The following is a 21,714-nucleotide window of genomic DNA, read 5'->3' as shown; positions in this document are numbered from 1 at the left end:
AATCCTGTGGTGTTATGGGAACAAAGGGCGTGTGATGTCAGTTCCACTACACATGCCTTTTAAAAAACTGATGCACATGTGTTCAGCTACAACCAGACAGAGCTCTTAAATTGTTACATGTTAGGCATGATTGGTTTACTCGGTGCTTTTATGGCCAGATGCATGAAAAAAACGTTTTCCGGATCCTTAATTAGGTGATTGGAAAACGGCATGCATGAAAGTGTGTTGAACACTTTCTGCGATTCCTAGGGGATCACAAATGACCTACCTCATGACTATTAAAGAAGTAGGTGGTAAAATGTGAATGTTTTGCAACCGCATTTCGGTTACAAAACATTCATGCATACCGATGCAATATGGTGTTAGGAAGGAATGCCCAAAGCACTCCCCTTCCTAATAGCGAATCGCAATCCCATTTTGCGATTCGATAACAGGTTACCGAATCACTAAAGAGGGTTTGGTGCATCAGAAGAGCATTTTTTTCTGTTTGCAAGTGCCTGATTCTGTAAATCAGCCGTTTGCAAAGGCAAAACATGCTTGATGCATCTAGCCCTTAGTGGTTTCTCTATTGTAATGTGTTTCTCCATTGTAACTGCAAAAGCAGAGGACCAGTGCTCAATTTGTCTGCATGATTGCAGGTGGTGGGTAATGGAAGTACTTTTTGGGGGATCAGAACACATTTTTAATAATCAGACATTGACCAAAAACAAGACAGAGAAATGAAGAAAGGAAAGAAAGGAGGATGTGAAAGCTAGCAAGCAGTGACAAATGGATAAGGCAGGGTTGAAAAAGAAACCCTTACAGTGAGATAAACAGGGAAAGGCATTAGGTGGAATGAAGGCTAATAAGCATTGAGAAAGGTAATAGGTCAGGTGCTGATGGGGAGCCTTTTAGCTTTGTTAATTCTTGTTTTGGTTTATCATGGTTTTTGCAAAACTTTATTGTTGTGAAAGCTGCAGGACCCTTGTCAATCTGAAAAAAATTGGCTAAAAGCATTAATTTGTTTGATTAAAAAAGCACATTTTTATAGTAGAGTCTGGCACTGAAGGGAACTTCTATTTGTGTGGGTGTGCTCTTTGTAAAAGTGTGAGATGTTTTCACTCACAGTGAATTAGCCAATGGCTGATGTGGGCTGCCTCATTGCCACGTTCTGTATGGTGTTGAGGCGGAAGACATATGTGAATATCACATAACAGAGCAGTGAATGAAGAGTGCTGGTTCAAAACCCCTTTAAGTAAGTATAATATTCATATAATGTTTGTGAATTCAAAATTATTTGGCTAACACCAGACATAAAAATGAATTCTGGTGCCGACCACCCGTAACCACTGTACTAATTAAGCACAAGGTCTTCCTATGGGCCCCTGGTACTGCAGAGAGACACATTCCTGCCTACATCTGTGGCAAACCTGCACAGTCCAAAATCCCTGGGGCCCAAGGGCAGGGGCGGCTCCTACGTTATGGTGGGGGTCCCGACCCTAGTGCAAGAACTAGCAAACACATATAAAATAATACGATAATAAAGCAATTAATAAAACTGCTTTAGTATCATTTTATTTTACTCTGGAGCCACAGCTGAGTCTTAAGGGCAGTGCCATCAGCAGCAGCAGGAGTGGAGGGCTCAGGGTACAGTAGGTGCGCATGTCGGTTTGGCTGGCCATCTTAGGACGACCAAACTGACATGCGCTCTTGGATATCGCCAGGCTATTGCTTTGAGATATCAGCAGCCCTAGGAGCACAGGCTCCCAGTCCTTGCTGAAGTGTAGCACCCGCTCGCTACGCCCAATCCCGATGCTTTTCTCATGCTGGGTAATACCAGCATGAGAGTAGTTGTCTGGATTGGTGGCGGGGAGTTTGGGAGCCTGTATGAGGATTGTCATAGCTGAAGAGGCAGCGAGGTGGCTGGCGTCAGACTGCAGGAAAGTTTTGTTTTTTATTTTATTTGCTCCCGCGCTGCTTCACCACTTTCTCCTGCTAACGGCTGCCACTGTATGCAGATATTGTTTTATACATTTTGTCTCTCCTTTATAGTAAGTCAAGGTGTTTCAGCCCTCATGTGAGGTGACTTACCAAAGTGTTAGGACATGGGGCCACTGGAAGGTCATTGGGGTGTGGTCTGGTTCCTCTTACTGGTTAAACAGGAGTCTTCTTATTTGAGGGATCCTATCTAGTCAGTGCCCATGTGTACTTAAAATGTCCTGTTAAGTGCCTCAAGGTGCTAGGCTCACTACAATCTGTTCAGGTTTCAGGTCTTTATTTTCTGGTTGTAGTTTAGTCTGTTTTTCTGCCGATGGTATGTAACCTTATGCAGCTCAAGTAGTCTTTGACCTGTCATGTATTTCTCTGCAGGTCAGCTATGGTGCTATGGATCCTGTATTCAATGACAGGCAGCGGTTCCCTACATTTTACCGGACTGTACCAAATGGGAACTTTGAAAATGAAGTCATAATCAAGTTAATGAAGCATTTTGGATGGACCTGGGTTGGGATGATTGTAGCATTTGAAGAGATCAGTGGGAGTGACAGCGAGCAACTAAAGACCGAGTTGAGGAGCAATGGGATATGTGTGGCATTCACTGTAACATTGACCCCTACCATGAGTTTAGAAGAAGCATCTATGCCCATTAAAGAATCATCAGCAAATGTTATCATTGTCTACACCAGTGTTAGGCATTTGTATGAGACATTATTACTCTTTGAAATGGTTTCCATTTATGGCAAAATTCTCATCACACCTGCTTCCCTAGTTTTTGTCCATATTGAGAAGAGCATAACAACCCTTCGTCATTTGAATGGCTCCCTCATGATTTCTGTACCAAAAAGACATATTCCAGGTTTAAGGGAATTCCTTTATGATGCCAGTCCAGCAAAAACTCTTTCTAATCTTCCTCTGCTTCTCCTTTGGTATAAGACATTTTCATGCTTACCCAATGGCTCGCTCGGTTATGGAGTTAAAATCTGTGCAGAAAACATAAGCCTGAGAAATTTGGATGCCTCCTTGTTCGATGTGGAGAATTTCCGACTCACTTTCGCTGTATATGCTGCAGTGTATGCTGTGGCTCACGCCTTGCATAGTCTGTTCTCTGCTGAGGTTCAACAAGGAAGATTTTCAGAGAAATCTGGTATAAAGAACGCATTTGCTCCATGGAAGGTAAAACTAGGGGAGGGTTTTGCTATCAGACAGAAATTTTGACATCGGAAAATGTAGTTTTTGCAAACCGGGTTGAGGTACCAAGGTTCCTCTGGGGAATGCTACATATTTGTGGATATGATCCCTCCTGCCATAGAGAGACAACTGGAGAAAGTCTGATTCCAGCATCTATTTTGTCAGAGCGATATCTGTGTCCAGTGTGCCAAAGGACTCAAGCTATACCTTACTGATGAGGTCTAACTAGGCTGTAGTTGGTTTGAGGTTGCTTCTGTTCCTATTCAGAGGGTACACAGACCCAGCCACTTAGGCTGGACTGTTCCTATCTGATCAGAACCTAGGCCAATTTGCATTTCACAAGTTCCTGTCTGAGGTGGCATAGTGGGCAGAAATATGATTGATTGAAATGTGCTCCGCGTAATTACCAGTGTCTGTGAATAATTCAAGCTTTCCACCCATCACTTTATTGTTTTCCTCAAACCCAAGTTCAAAGCTGACCCAAGAAATCCACTTCCCTGACTCTTCGTATAATTAATTAATCATTATTGATTGATTACTCATTGTTTAATTGATAATTCATTTTGTGAATTGTGCAATTACATTTTTCAAGTTATATTTTAGGTGCAGGTTTTTGGATTTGTAGGGAAGTGAATTCATTATAATTAATGAGTTATACATTTTTAATTAATATTAATTATTTGTTTGATAATTAATTATGGAAATTGGAAATTGTGTAATTATGTTATTTTTCAAATTATATTTTAAGTGTGGTTGTTTGCTTTGTTGGGTAATAGGTTGGGAAGTTAAGTAATAATTCATTAAGTTTTAATTTTAATTGAAATGTTTAATTAATAATTCTGTAAATTATTTAATCTTTTTTATGTTACATATTACGTGTGTTTTGGTGTGCTTGTAGGGGAATAGGGTGGGGAGTTATTAAAGTTATAGTGAAAACAATATTATTCATTAATATTTGTTTTATTTAATACTTAATATTGTAATTGGGTATATTTTTTTAATTTCAATAATATTTTAAGTGTTGGCTGTTATGTTTGTGGGAATATAGTGTTGCATTTTAATTAAATTAATAATATGTGTTTAAATTAATCATAATTATTACAAAGTGTAATAATTCTGTAATTTGTTTAATTTAAAATTTATATATATATATAATTTTTATATTAGGAATTTCCTATGCATGGTTAAGTAATAAAGTTGTTAAAATATGTTATTTGTTTGAAGTGAAGTACTTTCTCTCTACTGCACCATAGAGTGGAGTGGGAACAGTGCTTAATTTGTAAAATATTAAGTGCAGGTGCTCAAATTCCTTTAGGAGACCACGCCCACTTTACCTGGCTCCACCCACTTCCTTCACTGGCTCCACCCACGTATTTGTCTCCACCTACATTCTCAACTGCCAATTCTGAAAGCCAGATGTAATACCTGATCTGAATTTCAGAAAGGGAGCCTTCCTCAGATAAAGTTTTGATAGGAGGTTCCACCCGCCCAAGAACATTTTGTGAAAAATGAATTAAAAAAGTACATTTAAAACACAATTGCAGAATTAATTGGCTGAAATGACTAATGCACTGAAAGGGAACACCAATAATTACTACCTTATGGCCTCCCGTCTTCCTATTGTTTATGCCTACGCTCATAAATAAAATGCCATCAAAATGCCATGCCAGAGCTAATAGGGATGGTTGAGTGCTGGCAGTGGAGCAATAGCCATGTAGAAAGAGGCAGAGAAAGTACTAACACTGTGAAGAAAGGAGAGAGAGCATCAGTATACAGGGCAGTGAAGTTGGAGTCAAGGATGATGCTAATTTTGAACAAAAAAAATCCAGGAATTTGTCATAATTGTTGTGATGCACAGGGGTTGTTCTTTTGGGCATCTGTGTTAGACACTTCTTGAAAGATGTTGAAGGTTTCTCTTGTTCGGTCAGACCTGCTAGATGAATTTAGTAAATTAAGACTTTTTGGCTCTCTTTATGGTACTAAGGAGGCCTTACAGGTATCCCTTAAAGAGGGGCTATCTTCAGTTAAAATAGTCTTGTGCAACTTGCATTACAGGTTGAGACTGGCTTGTTTCAGTTCCACTGTCACTACATTGGACCATCTTTAGCGGATTTAATGCCAAATTTAGTGTTTCTTGTTTTGGCTGGGGCCAACCTCGCAGAGAGCAGTGATGTATTGTAGTATAGATTGTCCAGTAAGGCTTCAGTATCATCCTAGTTAAGCAAGTTAGTTGTAACAACATTCTATGTTTCCTCAAGCTCCTCTGTGCTGACATATCTGTAACACTTGTGTGGCATAATTGCATATCTCTTTCTTTTGAAAAAATGCAAGCATTCTACAAACCTGTGTCCTAGTTCATTTGTGTACATCATATGGATAAATCTGGCATGAATGCTGCAGGTGTCATCAAGTCAAACCTAAAAGGTAGCTGACTTAAGATGTGCTAAATGCTAATCGTTGTGTATGTGACATTTATGTTTTTGAAAGGCAACAAGGAGCTTGGTGGATTGAGGTCAATGATGACAATGTTACAAAATATGCACTTACTGGCTCCCTCCATGGTCAATATTTGCATCCCAACAAAAGACATGTGTTGTTTACTCTGTATCAAAGTTCGATTTTCATAAAATATATAATCCAATTTAACTTCAATACATAGTGTTTGAATCAATTGACTATTTAAATTTAGGCCTGGAAATGTTCCTTGGCGTTACATTGGGTGGTACACCATCAGCATTGGGTTTTTATTAGTACTCGTGTCTTTAAGTTTACCCACATAAGGCTGATTTATGAAGGAGTTTTGTGATAAAAAAAGCTGTGATTTTTTAAAAATGAAACAAAAAGTTTGGAGGTGAGAAAAGGAAAAAAACATTATTCAAAGGAAACGTGGAGAAAGGGTGACAAAGGGAAGGAAACCTCATTTATGTCAGCCTCAGCAAACTGGAAAAACGTTTTGTATTATTTCAAGGGCTCACATTCAGAAGCCATTTTTTGTTTGGGGAATCTCCTAAAAACTCAATTTTATCATTATCTATTAAAAAAGGTTTCTTGAGCATTAACTCCCCTTTAAACCTTTAGGGACGGAATCCTTTTTCACTCACCGGCTCCTTACAGGGATGATCAAGAGGGAGATATTTTCATTTTCTGGATACTCCCTTGTCTGGCATTGATAAGCAGTGCGACAAGTTATCACAGGTGGGCAGTGCAGTGGTCGAAGTGGGCGGGATCGGCAGGGCACGGTGTGCCCCATCTTTTTCAATTTATGAGAAATCGTTCCCCTCCTGTTTTATTTCAAAAATGCGTCCCGGATTCCAAAAATAACCAAGGCCCATGGATAAGGCCAACAGTTCCCCAACTCCCCCCCACTTCGACCACTGGGGCTGTGTGACAGGCTGGCACCAGAGGGAACCACGAGGAGCTTGCACCAGGGAAGTGCAAGGACCCGTCCTCATCCTACACTTCCCATTGCTCTGTTTCTATTTCTCTTTATCGGGCTTGTGGCCTGAATGCTGGGGATCATTAATTCGCACATAAATTCAATATCTCATCCCAGGACTAGACAATTCAATCCTTTGTCGTTGCTAGTAATTGTCCCGTCACACTGTGGGAAACAAGCTTGCATCACCCAGGTCCAGCCACACACCAAAGCTTCCAGAAAAAAACGATCAAACCTTTCACTGACTTTTAAAAACATCACAGAAACTGAACATTTCAAAATAAACAGATGCCACCTTTCACATGACCCCAAAGAAACTGCGGTAAGAATACATTTCAGAACAAGCAGATTTGATTGTAAAAGCAGAGTTGGGTACTTACTTGGTTTACTGGCTTTTTTAAGAGGAACGCTGCTGCACACTGCATGACATTCTGCTAATTTAGTGAATTGTTCCGGACTGCTGGTGCATAGTGCGTGCGTGCCTCATGAAGATATGGCGGGCCGGCGTCAAAAGACATTTTAAGAAGGTTGCGTACGCTGCTGTGGCTGTACAGGACCAGATCCAAATCCAGCCCAATCAGTGGTCCACCCACCAGTTAAACTGTGGAAAGCATGGATATATTATCGGCTCAGCTATTCAGTGGAAAGAGAGTTTCAACAGTCCACTACATTGACTGACACTTTACAATATGGCCCGGTACTCCCCCAAGTCCCCTCTTTATACTTGTTTTACCTACGGCCATCCCTTACCCGGATGAAGTCTTCCTCCCTCTTTCAAGTCAAGTATTGAGACCACACCGATTTGGGAATTTTTTGGAGTAGGGGGGAGTAACCCCCCCCCCCCGCCGTATTTATTACAAAATTAAAAAACATTATTTATTAACATTGTTTACAATTACGCAGAAAGGCCAGATACATTGTCAGGCCGATGATGTCACATGGCTAACCTCAACTCTAATACACATGACACTCCTACTGTAAATCTAACAATGCTTATATACACTTTCTGTGTGTCCCCTCTAGAGCCTACAACAAGGTCAATGACTGGCAGCCTCCGGATCCCTGCAAACTACGAGAAATTACTATGCCGGAGTCGGCTTGCGCAGGGGGTATTTTCCACCGGGCCCCCCCTGTGCCCAGTGCCTTAAAATCCATAACGGGGCTGCAGAAACTCTGCATACTTGCGCCCTGATGCGCATGCGCATGCGGGGGTGGCCCCAGGCCGACTGGGAAGAAAGACTCCCCCGGCCCCCGCACCCCGACAGCCTACCTACTGCCTGTAACTGCCCCTGGAGTTACATGTTTGACCGCTAAGGACCGAAGACTATGCTTACCAATCATGACCTTACCGCCTGACCGGGACACAAAACTAAATACGACATTTTTTAACTGATATCAAATAACATGTACTGACTTTTATTCAACATCACATACATCAATTGGCTAACTTCGTCCTAAATGATTCTGTTCTTGGACATGTTCACACATATTGACTCTTGTATTAGAAATTCACCAAAACATCACATTGATATTAAATAACTCCCGGGAATACCTGTAATGAAGTAAAAGAACAAATTAAACATATCACATTTATATTAGTTCCGTCTCCTGAGATACCTGCAATAAACTGTAAGTGAACATAGTGAACTGGTTACTGACAGACATCACTAGCAGGTACCTAATTATCAATCTTACACTAATGCTATCACCCTAGACATCTGAATAAAACTCTTCAGAGAAACATCAAAATGCCTCCCTGACCAACCCGTTTAAATTACCTGCCTTAGGGGATGCTGGGTGGGGAAAATAGAGGCAACCGGCGCATGGTTACCAAAAATGGAGAACACATAAAACCTGCAGAGGGAAAAGGGGCGGAAGGCGAGGACTACAAGCGGAAACTACGATCATGGAAGGGGTCAACCAACTAGACAACAGAATAGAAGAGGTACAGGTAGTAAATCTGTCCCCAAAAACCCTGACCAAAGACATAATTAGTCTCCTGGGCAGATGCCTTAGTTTCAACCCATCAGAAACAGGGGATTTATGTAAATTGAAGATAGATGTGTACAAATTCATACGGTCTCTGAAACTAAAAAAACATTTTCTGTGCAACCCCACACCGAATAAAAAAATTTGCAAGAACACTCTGGTTAATGCGTGTGATGTTCCAACCATACAAGATGTGCAAGCAACCAGGATACTTTTATCCATTACTGAGAGGGAGGAATCACCAAATACCATGTCACAATTATTAGAAGAACTAGATATAGACACTGATTTGTCTCTCTCCAGTGGTTTTAGGAACAAGTCAAAGTGGACACCAATGCTACCAGGGGGGTAATGTGATAGATGAATTTTATAAAAGAGTCTTGGAGGACTTATAAGCTACAAATCATGCTAGAACTACAGACAGGAGACACATACAATACAATCTAACTGCAGGGGAGAAACGGGCCATGTCAGAACTATCCAACGACCACACCATCATAATCAGAGAGGCAGATAAGGGTGGTAATGTGGTAGTGATGGACCTGGTGGACTACAACAACGAGATTAAGGGTCAATTAAACGACCCCACATGCTACGAGGAAGTAGGTTACAATCCCATGGGCCCACTATGCGTAGAGATCAATCAGCAATTAAACAGATGGCACACGTTAGGTATATTGGAAGAGGATGAGCTAGCATATCTGAAAGTCTCCCGGCCAACCCACCCAATATTGTACACACTACCTAAAATACATAAACACCAACCCTTCACCCCGGGTAGACCCATTGTAGCAGGGATAGATAGTCCAACAGAGAGAATATCAGAATATGTTGACCTTTTCATTGGCCCACTTGTACGCACAATGGCAAGCTACATCGAGGATTCCAAGAACATCTTGGGTATACTGGAAGACCTACACAGGCATCCGGGCTTACTGTTAGTCACTTTGGATGTGGTGGCCCTGTACACCAGTATTGAGATTGACAAGGGGCTGGAAGCAATCAGTCGCTTGTTGAGCAATAGACCAGCAACCCAATGGTTGCACAATGAGATGCTGATAGGGATGATAAAAATCTTCCTAGAAAATAATTTTTTCATGTTTAGTAATAAATGGTACAAGCAGAAGAAAGGGGTGGCATTGGGATCAAATTGTTCACCCTCCTTTGCCAACCAGTTCATGGGGTGTTTGGAAAGAGAATACATTTGGGGAGAGGAGGGTGCACCTTGGATCAACCGGATCATCTACTGGGGTTGTTACATAGACGACTGTCTATTAGTGTGGTCAGGTTCGGTCATTGAACTACAGATTTTTATGGACTATTTGAACACCAACAACTATGGTATACAGTTTACTATGGAATACAGCGATAAACAAATCAGCTTCCTAGACATAGAATTATATGTGGAGGCAGATAAATTACACAGTCGCCTTTATAGGAAAGACACCTCCTGTAACTCTATTCTTCATGCCAAGAGTAGCCACCCTTTCCACCAAATCAAATCAATTCCCTATGGGGAACATTTAAGGGCGAGACACAACTGTAGTAATGACCATGAGTTTGACAAATGCTTGAAAGACATGGAACAAAGGTTCAAAAACAGGGGCTATGACAGAAATGTGTTGAACCAAGCGCCTTGACGCCCCTTCGCTGGGGCAGCTGCGCACTATAAAAATCTGTATAACATAACATAACATAACAAGCAGCCAAGAAGGTCAGCAGGGTCACAAGGACAGATACCTTGAAAACCAACACGCCAAAAGCCAGGATGAGACAGCAGTATGTATGATCACAGAATACAGTGGACTGATCCAGGTGTTGAGAAAGAGTCTCACCAAACACTGGAGCATTTTGAAGGGAGACAACATCCTGGCACATAACATACCCAAACGTTCATTGATCACTTACAGGCGGGGCAGGACCCTGCACAGCAGATTGAGCCCATCGTTACCCAAAACCACACAATGCAATACATGGCTTACACCTCACATATTGGGGTTCCACAATTGTGGTTTCTGTAATGTTTGTAAATGGGCACAACACAGAGTAAAGAGCTTTAAGGGCCCGACCACTAGTTGTATACAATCAGGAGTAATATCAACTGCACCACAAGATATGTGGTATATGTGATTGTGAGCAAATGTCAAAAAATGTACGTGGGGAGTACTATAAGACCCCTCAAGGAATGAATCACAGATCACGTGAGGGCACTCAAGCAAGGAGATGCCAGGTATCCAGTAGCCATACACGCGACACTATGTCCTGCACAAGGGAGTCACAAAGAGCTTTTCTTCTTTGGGATAGAGACCATCGAACAACATCACAGAGGTGGGGATAGAGTCCTTAGGTTGCGTAGAACAGAGGCAGCTTGGATAATGCGTTTGCAGTCAGTGAAAGCAGGTTTAAATTGTGATTCTGAAATGCAATACTTCTTGGGGTAAACAAATACATTAACAGTGTAACATTGTGATCAACCATCAGCAACCTTAGCATGAATATATACTGGGGGTCAATAATGCTGTACAGTATTGATATAATGTAATCATTTGGTAATATGTACATCTGAAATGAAAGATCATCATGTAATGTATTGAGTTTCACAAGTCACAATTGTGGTGGGCAAGCTCCCACGATTTCAAGGGGGGCAACATCAACAAAACAGGAAGACACTACAGTACGCTAAACAGTAAAATCGGGTTAGGATTGACATTTTGAAACCCCAACATCTATTTTTATTTTACTGCACACTACTGTTTGAGGCATGAAGTCACTGTCCGGGGTTGTGTTAAATCCACATAGAATCTTTATACTCACAGGGAGAGAGCCACGACGGGCCATCATTATTTTACTTTGTAAGACAGGAGAAAGAAATTATATTTTCTTACCGCCCATGTGCCGCCTTATCGGTTTTTGGGGCGTACAGTTTCTCTCAAGCGTAGAGGCAGTATTACTGTCGAGACTTGTTATGCATATTTTCTGCACTTCGTCCTATACACATAAGGACGTTTCGGTATCATATGGACATTGTCTCGCTTTTATGTAGTAAGTCGGAATAATTTTACCTTAACCTCTTGATTTTCGTGGATATCTAAGTGGCAATGGATGCCCTGCACTTTCAAACATTCCGGACGAAGTATATATAATTTTCGGCACGGGGTGCAATAAAATACCGGGTGACACCCGAGTCAATTCTTAATCATTTTCATTTTTTCATTGTTTGGGTTTGATAATCTCCAGGCCCCGTATTTATAAAATTGTCCAGGGAGTCTGAGTTTTAAAATATAAGAATTGTATGCAACCGGCAACACAGATTAGCGCTTCCGGTTGGCCACGGGTTAGAAACAGGAAGCAGGGTGAGCGTCCCAGTGTTGTACACATGACGTACAGCCCGCCTCCTTCTTAACGCATGCGCGTTCATGTATTCTTCTGTGCCGCAATTTTCGCCATTACCAGAAACGCCGAAACACTTGTGGGGCAGACCGGCAGGTAAGGGCTATCTCAAGCACGTTTTCCAGTAGCCGATAGGCAGAGTCAGGGGCTCTTGCTCACTTTGGCTTATCCTTTTGTTAAATTCACAGGCAGAGACGAAGAAGCACTTCACTAGAAACACGATACAGATAACCAAATTATTATTCCGACAATGTAAGTGTATTTGGACAATTCCTTTTTTTCACCCTACTGAAATGAGTTGACTACAGAGAAGAACATTTACTGGTGAATTCTTTATTTATGTTTCTGTCCATATAGTGACTCGATATATTTTTATCCGGTCTGCCCAGATCAAAATTACGGCTTTACTGCACACAGTTCCTAAACTTATCAGGTGAGCTTAGAGATCGGACAGCCCCACCTAAAGCACCCGCCCAATAGATCAGAGCGATAGTGTCATTAAGAACTGGTTTCAAATAAGGGGGAGCAGGAGGTCCCGTGGTGAATTGATTCCAAGCCCCAACCATAGCCATTAACAACTTGTGTGCACATGCCACCAAGAAGGTTTTCACTCAGTTGTTATCCACCATGTAATTCTTGGTTTACGCTGCATTGCTCAAACCTGATAGATCACCCACAGACTATGCCAACAAGTAATATACCGATTTGGGGGCCCAGACCAGGGGCTGTGAGCCAGCATAGATAAATGGACCCAATAGTTTTCCTATAATCAAAGTGTTCTTATTTTTTACCCGTTTTTATCCCGACCATGGGTCAGTTTCAACGCACAGAGCGGACTTCGCTTTTTCCTCCGTCTACTCCACTTGATTATCCTTCGACACCCTAACCGGGTCGGAATTATCACCGGTGAAGGGGTGAGTAAATTGATGGGTGACAAACCTTTCTTTTTTCTTCATTAAATGTGTTCTCACCCTCACCATTAGTTACTAAATTAGAATTCTCCCACTTCTTATATTCCAATAGAGATTGATCCTCTTGCTTCCATTAGAAGTAAGATATGTAACGCTTATTTAGTCATGCCTGAGAGCACTACACTAGAGTTGGAAGCTACACGTGCACAGGGTTTTTTTCATTGGAAGAAATTTCAGATGAAGTTTGTGGCCTCTGCTTTCTCCTTTTATTTCACTCGGCTCATTACCGGCACATTGGGGGCACTATATTCTGTTCAGGATCACGTCATGATGTGTTACATCGACATTGATAGGATGTAAGCGTCCATACAATAAAACTACCGGATTGTGGTATGACAAATGATATCACTACCGAATAAATGTCTTGGAAAGTAAAGAGTTTATGATTTAATATGGTTTAAATACCTTTCTGTAAAATGTACACAATCCAATACTATAGTAATAAACTGTAGTTTGCTCGAGAATAATGGACCATAGTTCAATCGCATGCCTCTCTATTCTTGCATGCTCACGTCACGTCCTCAACCCTTTCGAGGAAGTTTTCGTTCACCACACAAACTCTATTCCAACGCACAAGCAAAGCTATGTGATGTGTTGAATTACATCCTGAGGGATGTTGTATGTACTGACATACTGGCTATAATAGTCAGTCGTATGTATATTTTTATTTTATCTCCAGCCCTGAAGAGTCCGAGTGTATATATACTCAGACGAAACACGTGTCGGCTGGCGCTGTCTAGTTTCGAGTATTAAAGCATCAAGACCAACAAGGCTTCAAATTTTCTTCTACTGCTCATTGTTGTGGATTATTTTTAATTTGGACATATTATATATGTATTTATGTGTGTGTGCACAGGGGTTGTGTTTCTCCAATTACAGGTGTTGTCATGTACAACAGCTTCTGAGGGGTTGTAAGGGTCACCCCACTTCTTGTGGCACCACAGCATAAGACAAATTGCGAACCACTTAGACAGGTACTCAGCTGAGCGGAATTACTCCCTCTATTTCTATTTCTATTTGGGGGTTTTGTAAAGCGCTTGGTGACGCACAGCGGCGTGTCCCCGCGCTGAGGAGCTGCTATTTACTGGAGATTACACATGCAAAACACCTTACTGTGCGAATAGTACAGTTTTGAGCTTGGCTCTAAAGAGTGGTTCTGATGGTTCTAATCGCAACGCCAAGGGTAGCCTATTCCATCTGGAAGCAGCAAGGTGCCTAAAGGATCTTCTGCCCATCCGAGCTCTGGACACCCTAGGAATAACTAGGAGTCCTGAGCCGGAAGATCTCAGGGAGCGGGACGGCTCGTAGGGTGCCAGTAGTCCTCTCAACGGGAGAGGAGACCTCCCATTGATAATCCGGTGGCACGTACATAGTGCCTTGAATTCTACCCTGCTTCTGATCGGAAGCCAGTGCAAAGACCGGAGGGCCGCTTTGGATGCAGCTCTTCTGGGTAATCTGAGCACTAGTCGGGCAGCGGCATTCTGTAGAACCTGTAGGCGGCTCAGATTCTTCTCCAGGGTCCCTAAGTAGAGAAGATTGCCATAGTCAATCCTTGACGTGACCAGTGCATGTACCAGTGTTTGACGGGCTCTGATAGGTAAGAACTTCAGTACCTTTCTAAGACTTTTGAGAGTCCCGAAACAAGATCCAACCACCTGAATGATCTGGGGGCTAAAGGTAAGGTCGGAATCGAACCAGATACCCAAGTTCTTTGCTTTCTGGCAAGGAGTGGGTGTTGGACCTAAGCAAGGCGGCCACCATGCCGACGTCCACGCCGATTGGCCTCCCCCCACTACCAGCACCTCGGTCTTGCCTCCGTTGAGCTTGAGGCAATTGGCGGACATCCAGGCAGCAAGATCTTGCATGCAAGCTCTGAAAATGTCCGCCGAGGGACTGGGCGCACGCGACAGGGAGATGACCAACTGCGTGTCATCGGCATAAGACACCATTCGAAGGCCGTAACTTTCTACTAAGGTGGCAATCGGGGCAACATAAAGATTAAAAAACTTCGGGCTCAGGGACGAGCCCTGCGGCACCCCTTGATCCAAAGAAATTTGCTCCGAGTAATGATCACCTTGTCTCACTTGGAAGCCACGGCCTGTAAGAAATGAATAAATCCACTTCAGCGCTGCCCCTCTCACCCCGCCTTTGTTCAGACACTGTAGCAAGATGGAGTGTGCCACAGTGTCGAACGCCGCGCTGAGGTCTAAGAGGATTAGGGCCATGGTTTGTCCCTCATCAGCACCTTGCCTAAGGGTTTCGGTAGCCCTAAGAAGGGCAGACTCCGTGGAATGACGGGGCCGAAACCCAAATTGGGTGGGATGAAGAAGGATGTTTTCCTCCACAAATTTCATTAGCTGTTTATTTACCACCTTCTCCGCTACCTTAGAGAAATAAGGCAGCAAGGAGATGGGGCGAAGGTTGTCTAGCTTCTCACAGCTGATGTTAGGCTTCTTGCGGAGGGGAAGCACGACAGCCTGTTTCCAGTCCTCTGGTATGGAGCTGGAGCGGAAGGAGATATCCAGCAGGTGTCTAATGTAAGGTTCGAGTGTTTCCAGACTGTCTCCCAACCTTTTTGGGGAGGCAGGATCTCGAGGAGAGCCAGATTTGACTGATCTGCATATTTTAACTAAATCCACCGATGGAGGGGTGATGAAGTCAAGTAACAGATTTTGATCGGCTACCTCTCTTGAGGAGTCTGCTGGCACTTCCGCTGCTGGTGGTATATCAGGAAAAGCAGAGTAAATCTTGGACACTTTATCCCCGAAGTAGTTGGCAATGCGATTGCATGCTGCTACTGAGTGATCTTCGTCTTGAGTGAAGGTTTTTGGGGTGGCCAGGGATTTGTATATGCTGAGCAGTTCCATGGCAGAGTTCTCTGCCTCTTGGATTCCATCAGCATAGTATGTGGCCTTCTCTGTCCGGATCTTATTGTGATAGGTACGTCTCTTTACGAGATAGGCCTCTTTCATCCGGTCATCATATGCCACTCTCCACTGTCTTTCTGCACGTTTGCAGTCTCTTTTGGCGCAACGCAGCGCCTCGCTAAACCAGGGAGCTGTTCTTTGTCTGTGGACATCTTTTGTTGGCCGGCCCAGTGGGGCTGTGCAGTCCAGAGCAGCCGTGATGCGGTCATTAAGCAATTTATTTGCTGTCGCCACGTCATCGCCTCCTGGGGGTCCTTCCGCAGTAAGAGCCTTATTGAACTCTTGCAGGGAGAATCTTGCCCACCTGCGACGAGGATAGTTGAGTGGGGTAAGGGCAAAAGCTTTATGTTTGGGCAGATAGATAACAAATGGAACATAAAAGTGATCTGTCTAGGGCAGGGGTACAGGGGGAGCAACTAATACGTCCTCCCAGTTAGCAAATATTGGGTCTAGCAAGTGCCCATGATTATGTGTTGGAAGCTGCCCCTTCAGCTCTAACTGTAGGGTGTGAAGGTCTTCACGGAACTCCACCACTCCTTTATCTAATACATCTTCCAGGTGTGTGTTTAAGTCACCTAGCAACAGAAACTTATCCCTCCTCATCGCTGTTTCTGTGACCCACTCTAAGAGACTGCCTTTGAATCTGGACATAGGTCCTGGTGGGCGATAGACTAGTAAACCCTTTATAGTCTTGCTCCCGTCAATCTTTATGGTGAAAGCACCCGCCTCACAGCCTGCCAAATTGGTCGGTTCAAGTTTGCAAGCCCATTGCTGTTTAAAGGCTATTGCAATTCCTCCTCCTCTGTCTATAGGTCTGTCCAGTCGCACCATCTGTAAGTCGTCTGGTAAGGCCTGAATAATATCCGGGTCGGAGTTGGCCTCCAACCAAGTTTCAGTGATAAACAGCAGATCAAGATGTTTATCAATGAGGAGGTCATATACATCGTGCTTATGGCAGCTAAGCGACCTCGCATTAATCAGGCCGCAGGACAGCGAAGGGCAACTAGCTCCAGAGTCTGCCAACACTGTGCGGAAGCGGAATTGACAGTGTTTACACCCTTCATTCTCCCCGACCCTTATGCTATGGTGGCATGTAGAGCCTGAATAAGGGGAAAAACTTACTAATTCACTCCTGCTCCAGGTAATTCTGCCGTCAGTGCCAAGGGTTGGGGCCCTGGGCCGTGTCCGGTCGCGGACGGGCGCAGACGGGCTTGGCTTAGGCGCGTCCGGCGCGCTCGCTGCGCCAGCCCGCTGCGCCGTCTGGCCGGAACGCACATTATATAGGGTGTGAGGAGGACGTGGGGCCGGCGCGACTAGAGCGCACCCCCAGCCACACCTAAGATGGCACCCACCGCCGCCAGCGCCGATTCACAAAAGACGGCTGGGCGAGGCAGGGAAAGAGAATATCAGCGTGTAAAGAAATGTCAGTGTTCCTCAGTAAATTCCCCAATTAAAAATCTAATTTAGAAGCCCCCAAGTTAAAATTCATAAAACGATCTTTTCCAGCTTAAAAGTGCAGTATCACACGTATAAATGTCAGCAAATGAATCCAGGTAAACGCGCTCGCAGCCCTAGTGTCTCTCGCTACGGAGAGCTCCAGCTCCAGCTCGCACGTAGAACCCTTTCCTTTGGCACTAATTAATTGGACAGAGGGACTACAGCCGCACTGTTTATTTGTGTGATACCGGTAGAGTGCGAGCAACATAGAAGATTGTGTAAATAGATAACTGATTTAACTATGGATAGGGACAAGGAAGAGGACAAGCTGTTTGGCAATTTAACTAATAGTGCCGGCAGTAGCAGTATGTCATCGAACGTACCCAATACTTGCAAAGAAGGCTTGAGAGATAAGTTTCTAAAATTAGAGAGATTGAAGAAAACCGAGAATGCCCGATGGTGGGACGGAACCACTCTAAAACAGTACCACAGGTTGAAAAGAATAACCAGGGGACTGAGGGCGCAGATTCTGCCCACATACGACGAGCTGGATGAAGATGTCCTTGCAAGATGGGAAGATTCTTTGAATGTGAACTCTTTCACACTCATGGATATCTTGATAGAAAGCTCAGACAGCAAAGTAATTAAACTACAATCAGAGATTAGCATACTGGAGAGTGAAATCAAGGATCTCAATATGACTGACGCAACAGATAAGAAGTATGTGATTCTCAAAGATGTGTTAGCTGTGCATCAGAAGGAAATAAAAGACCGGAAACTGAGACAACTAAAGAGGGACAAGATTGATTATAATACAGGAAGAGTATTCACATATGCCAGGAAATATGATGCAGTAATAGGCACCAATCCAAAACCTAAAGAGACACTTAGGGTGGAAACAGTATCCATCTCATCCAGCTCTTCCTCACTCAATATGCCGCCTTCCAGTGATAGTGAATCAGAAAAGAATACCGGGGCGTTACCCAAGAAATCTAGTTTTTTTCACGAGGTTTGGACAGCCAGGAGAGGCAACCGGCGCATGGTCACCAAAAATGGAGAACACATAAAACCCGCAGAGGGAGAAGGGGCAGAAGGCGAGAACTACAAGCAGAAACTGAGATCAGATAAGGGGTCAACCAACTAGACAACAGAATAGAAGAGGTACAGGTAGTAAATCTCTCCTCAAAAACCCTGACCAAAGACATAATTAGTCTCCTGAGCAGAGGCCTTAGTTTTAACCCATCAGAAACAGGGGGTTTATGTAAATTGAAGATAGATCTGTACAAATTCATACGTCTCGGAAACTAAAAAAACATTTTCTGTGCAACCCCACACCGAATAAAATAATTTGCAAAAACACTCTGGTTAATGCGTGTGATGTTCCAACCATTCAAGATGTGCAAGCAACCAGGATACTTTTATCCATCACTGAGAGGGAGGAATCACCAAATAACATGTCACAAATATTAGAAGAACTAGATATAGACACTGATTTGTCTCTCACCAGTGGTTTTAGGAACAAGTCAAAGTGGACACCAATGCTACCAGGGGGTAATGTGATAGATGAATTTTATAAAAGAGTCTTGGAGGACTTAGAAGCTATAAATCATGCTAGAACTACAAACAGGAGACACATACAATACAATCTAACTGCAGGGGAGAAACGGGCCATGTCAGAACTATACAACGACCACACCATCATAATCAGAGAGGCAGATAAGGGTGGTAATGTGGTAGTGATGGACCTGGTGTACTACAACAACGAGATTCATGGTCAATTAAACGACCCCACCTGCTACGAGGAAGTAGGTTACAATCCCATGGGCCCACTATGCGTAGAGATCAATCAGCAATTAAACAGATGGCACATGTTAGGTATATTGGAAGAGGATGAGCTAGCATATGGGCCAACCCACCCAATATTGTACACACTACCTAAAATACATAAACACCAACCCTTTCCCCCGGGAAGACCCATTGTAGCAGGGATAGATAGTCCAACAGAGAGAATATCAGAATATGTTGACCTTTTCATTGGCCCACTTGTACGCACAATGGCAAGCTACATCGAGGATTCCAAGAACATCTTGGGTATACTGGAAGACCTACACAGGCATCCGGGCTTACTGTTAGTCACTTTGGATGTGGTGGCCCTGTACACCAGTATTGAGATTGACAAGGGGCTGGAAGCAATCAGTCGCTTGTTGAGCAATAGACCAGCAACCCAATGGTTGCACAATGAGATGCTGATAGGGATGATGAAAATCATCCTAGAAAATAAATTTTTCATGTTCAGTAATAAATGGTACAAGCAGAACAAAGGGTTGTCAATGGGATCCACGTTTCACCTTCCTTTGCCAACGTGTTTATGGGGTGTTTGGAAAGAGAATACATTTGGGGAGAGGAGGGTGCACCTTGGATCAACCAGGACATCTACTGGGGTCATTACATAGACGACTGTCTATTAGTGTGGTCAGGTTCGGTCATTGAACTACAGAATGTTAAGGACTATTTGGACACCAACAACTATGGTATACAGTTTACTATGGAATACAGCGATAAACAAATCAGCTTCCTAGACATTGAATTATATGTGGAGGCAGATAAATTACACAGTCGCCTTTATAGGAAAGACACCTCCTGTAACTCTATTCTTCATGCCAAGAGTAGCCACCCTTTCCACCAAATTAAATCAATACCCTATGGGGAATATTTAAGGGACGCAACTGTAGTAATGACCATGAGTTTGACAAATGCTTCAAAGACATGGAACAAAAGTTCAAAAACAGGGGTTATGACAGAAATGTGTTGAACCAAGCAGCCAAGAAGGTCGGCAGGGTCACAAGGACAGATACCTTGAAAACCAACACGCCAAAAGCCAGGGATGAGACAGCAGTACGTATGATCACAGAATACAATGGACTGAAGCAGGTGTTGAGACAGAGTCTCACCAAAGACTGGAGCATTTTGAAGGGAGACAACATCCTGGCACATAACATACCCAAACGTCCATTGATCACTTACAGGCGAGGAAGGATCCTGTGCAGCAGATTGAGCCCATCGTTACCCAAAACCACACAATGCAATACATGGCTTACACCTCACACATTGGAGTTCCACAAATGTGGTTTCTGTAATGTTTGTAAATGGGCATAACACAGAGTAAAGTGTTTAAGGGCCCGACCACCAGTTGTATACAATCAGGAGTAATATCAACTACACCACAAGATATGTGGTATATGTGATTGTGTGCAAATGTCAAAAAATGTATGTAGGGAGTACTATAAGACCCTTCAAGGAACGAATCACAGAACACATGAGGGCACTCAAGCAAGGAGATGCCAGGTATCCAGTAGCCATACACGCGACACTATGTCCTGCACAAAGGAGTCACAAAGAGTTTTCCTTCTTTGGGATAAAGACCATCGAACAAAACCCCAGAGGAGGGGATAGAGTTCTTAGGTTGAGTAGAACAGAGGCAGCTTGTATAATGTGTTTGCAGTCAGTGAAGGCAGGTTTAAATTGTGATTCTGAAATGCAATACTTCTTGGCGTAAACAAATACATTAACACTGCAACATTGTGATCAACCATTAGCAACCTTACCATGAATATATACTGGGGGTCAATAATGCTGTAGAGTATTGATATAATGTAATGATTTGGTAATATGTACATCTGAAATGAAAGATCATCATGTAATGTATTGAGTTTCACAAGTCACAATGGTGGTGGGCAAGCTCCAACGATTTCAAGGGGGGCTAAATCTACAAAACAGGAAGACACTACTGTACGCTAAACAGTAAAATCGAGTTAGGATTGACATTTTGAAACCCCTACATCTATTTTTATTCTACTGCACACTACTGATTGAGGCATGAAGTCACTGTCCGGTTGTGTGTTAAACCCACATAGAATCTTTATACTCACAGGGAGAGAGCCACGACGGGCCACCATTATTTTACTTTGTAAGAGAGGAGAAAAAAACTTATATTTTCTTACCACTCATGTGGCCCCTTATCGGTCTTCGGGCGTACAGTTTCTCTCAAGCGTAGAGGCAGTATTACTGTCGAGACTTGTTATGCATATTACCTGTACTTCCTACTATACACATAAGGACGTTTCGGTATCATATGGGCATTGTCTCGCTTTTATGTAGTAAGTCGGAATAATTTTACCTTAACCTCTTGATTTTCGCGGATATCTAAGTGGCAATGGATGCCCTGCACTTTCAAACATTCCGGCCGAAGTATATATAATTTTCGGCACGGGGTGCAATAACATACCGGGTGACACCCGAGTCAATTCTTAATCGTTTGAATTTTTTCATTATTTATGTTTGATAATCTCCATGCCCTGGATTTATAAAATTGTCCACGGAGTCTGAGTTTTAAAATATA

The 21,714-nt window shown here is 43.1% G+C and overlaps 1 protein-coding gene across 1 annotated transcript in view; it reads left to right on the top strand.

The window, feature by feature from the left end:
• Positions 1–2,364: 2,364 nt before the first annotated feature.
• The window catches only part of LOC147748338 (vomeronasal type-2 receptor 26-like), a 327,189-nt gene continuing 307,839 nt past the window's right edge, over positions 2,365–21,714 (top strand). Inside the window, exon 1 of the mRNA XM_086936414.1 lies at positions 2,365–3,150. Coding sequence (XP_086792540.1) covers positions 2,365–3,150 — 786 coding nt within the window. The remainder of the gene's footprint in view (positions 3,151–21,714) is intronic.

The sequence above is a fragment of the Lissotriton vulgaris genome, chromosome 1_1 (genome assembly GCF_964263255.1).
Source record: "Lissotriton vulgaris chromosome 1_1, aLisVul1.2, whole genome shotgun sequence".
Taxonomy (NCBI): Eukaryota; Metazoa; Chordata; class Amphibia; order Caudata; family Salamandridae; genus Lissotriton; species Lissotriton vulgaris.
This window is presented reverse-complemented; position numbering and strand designations above follow the sequence as displayed.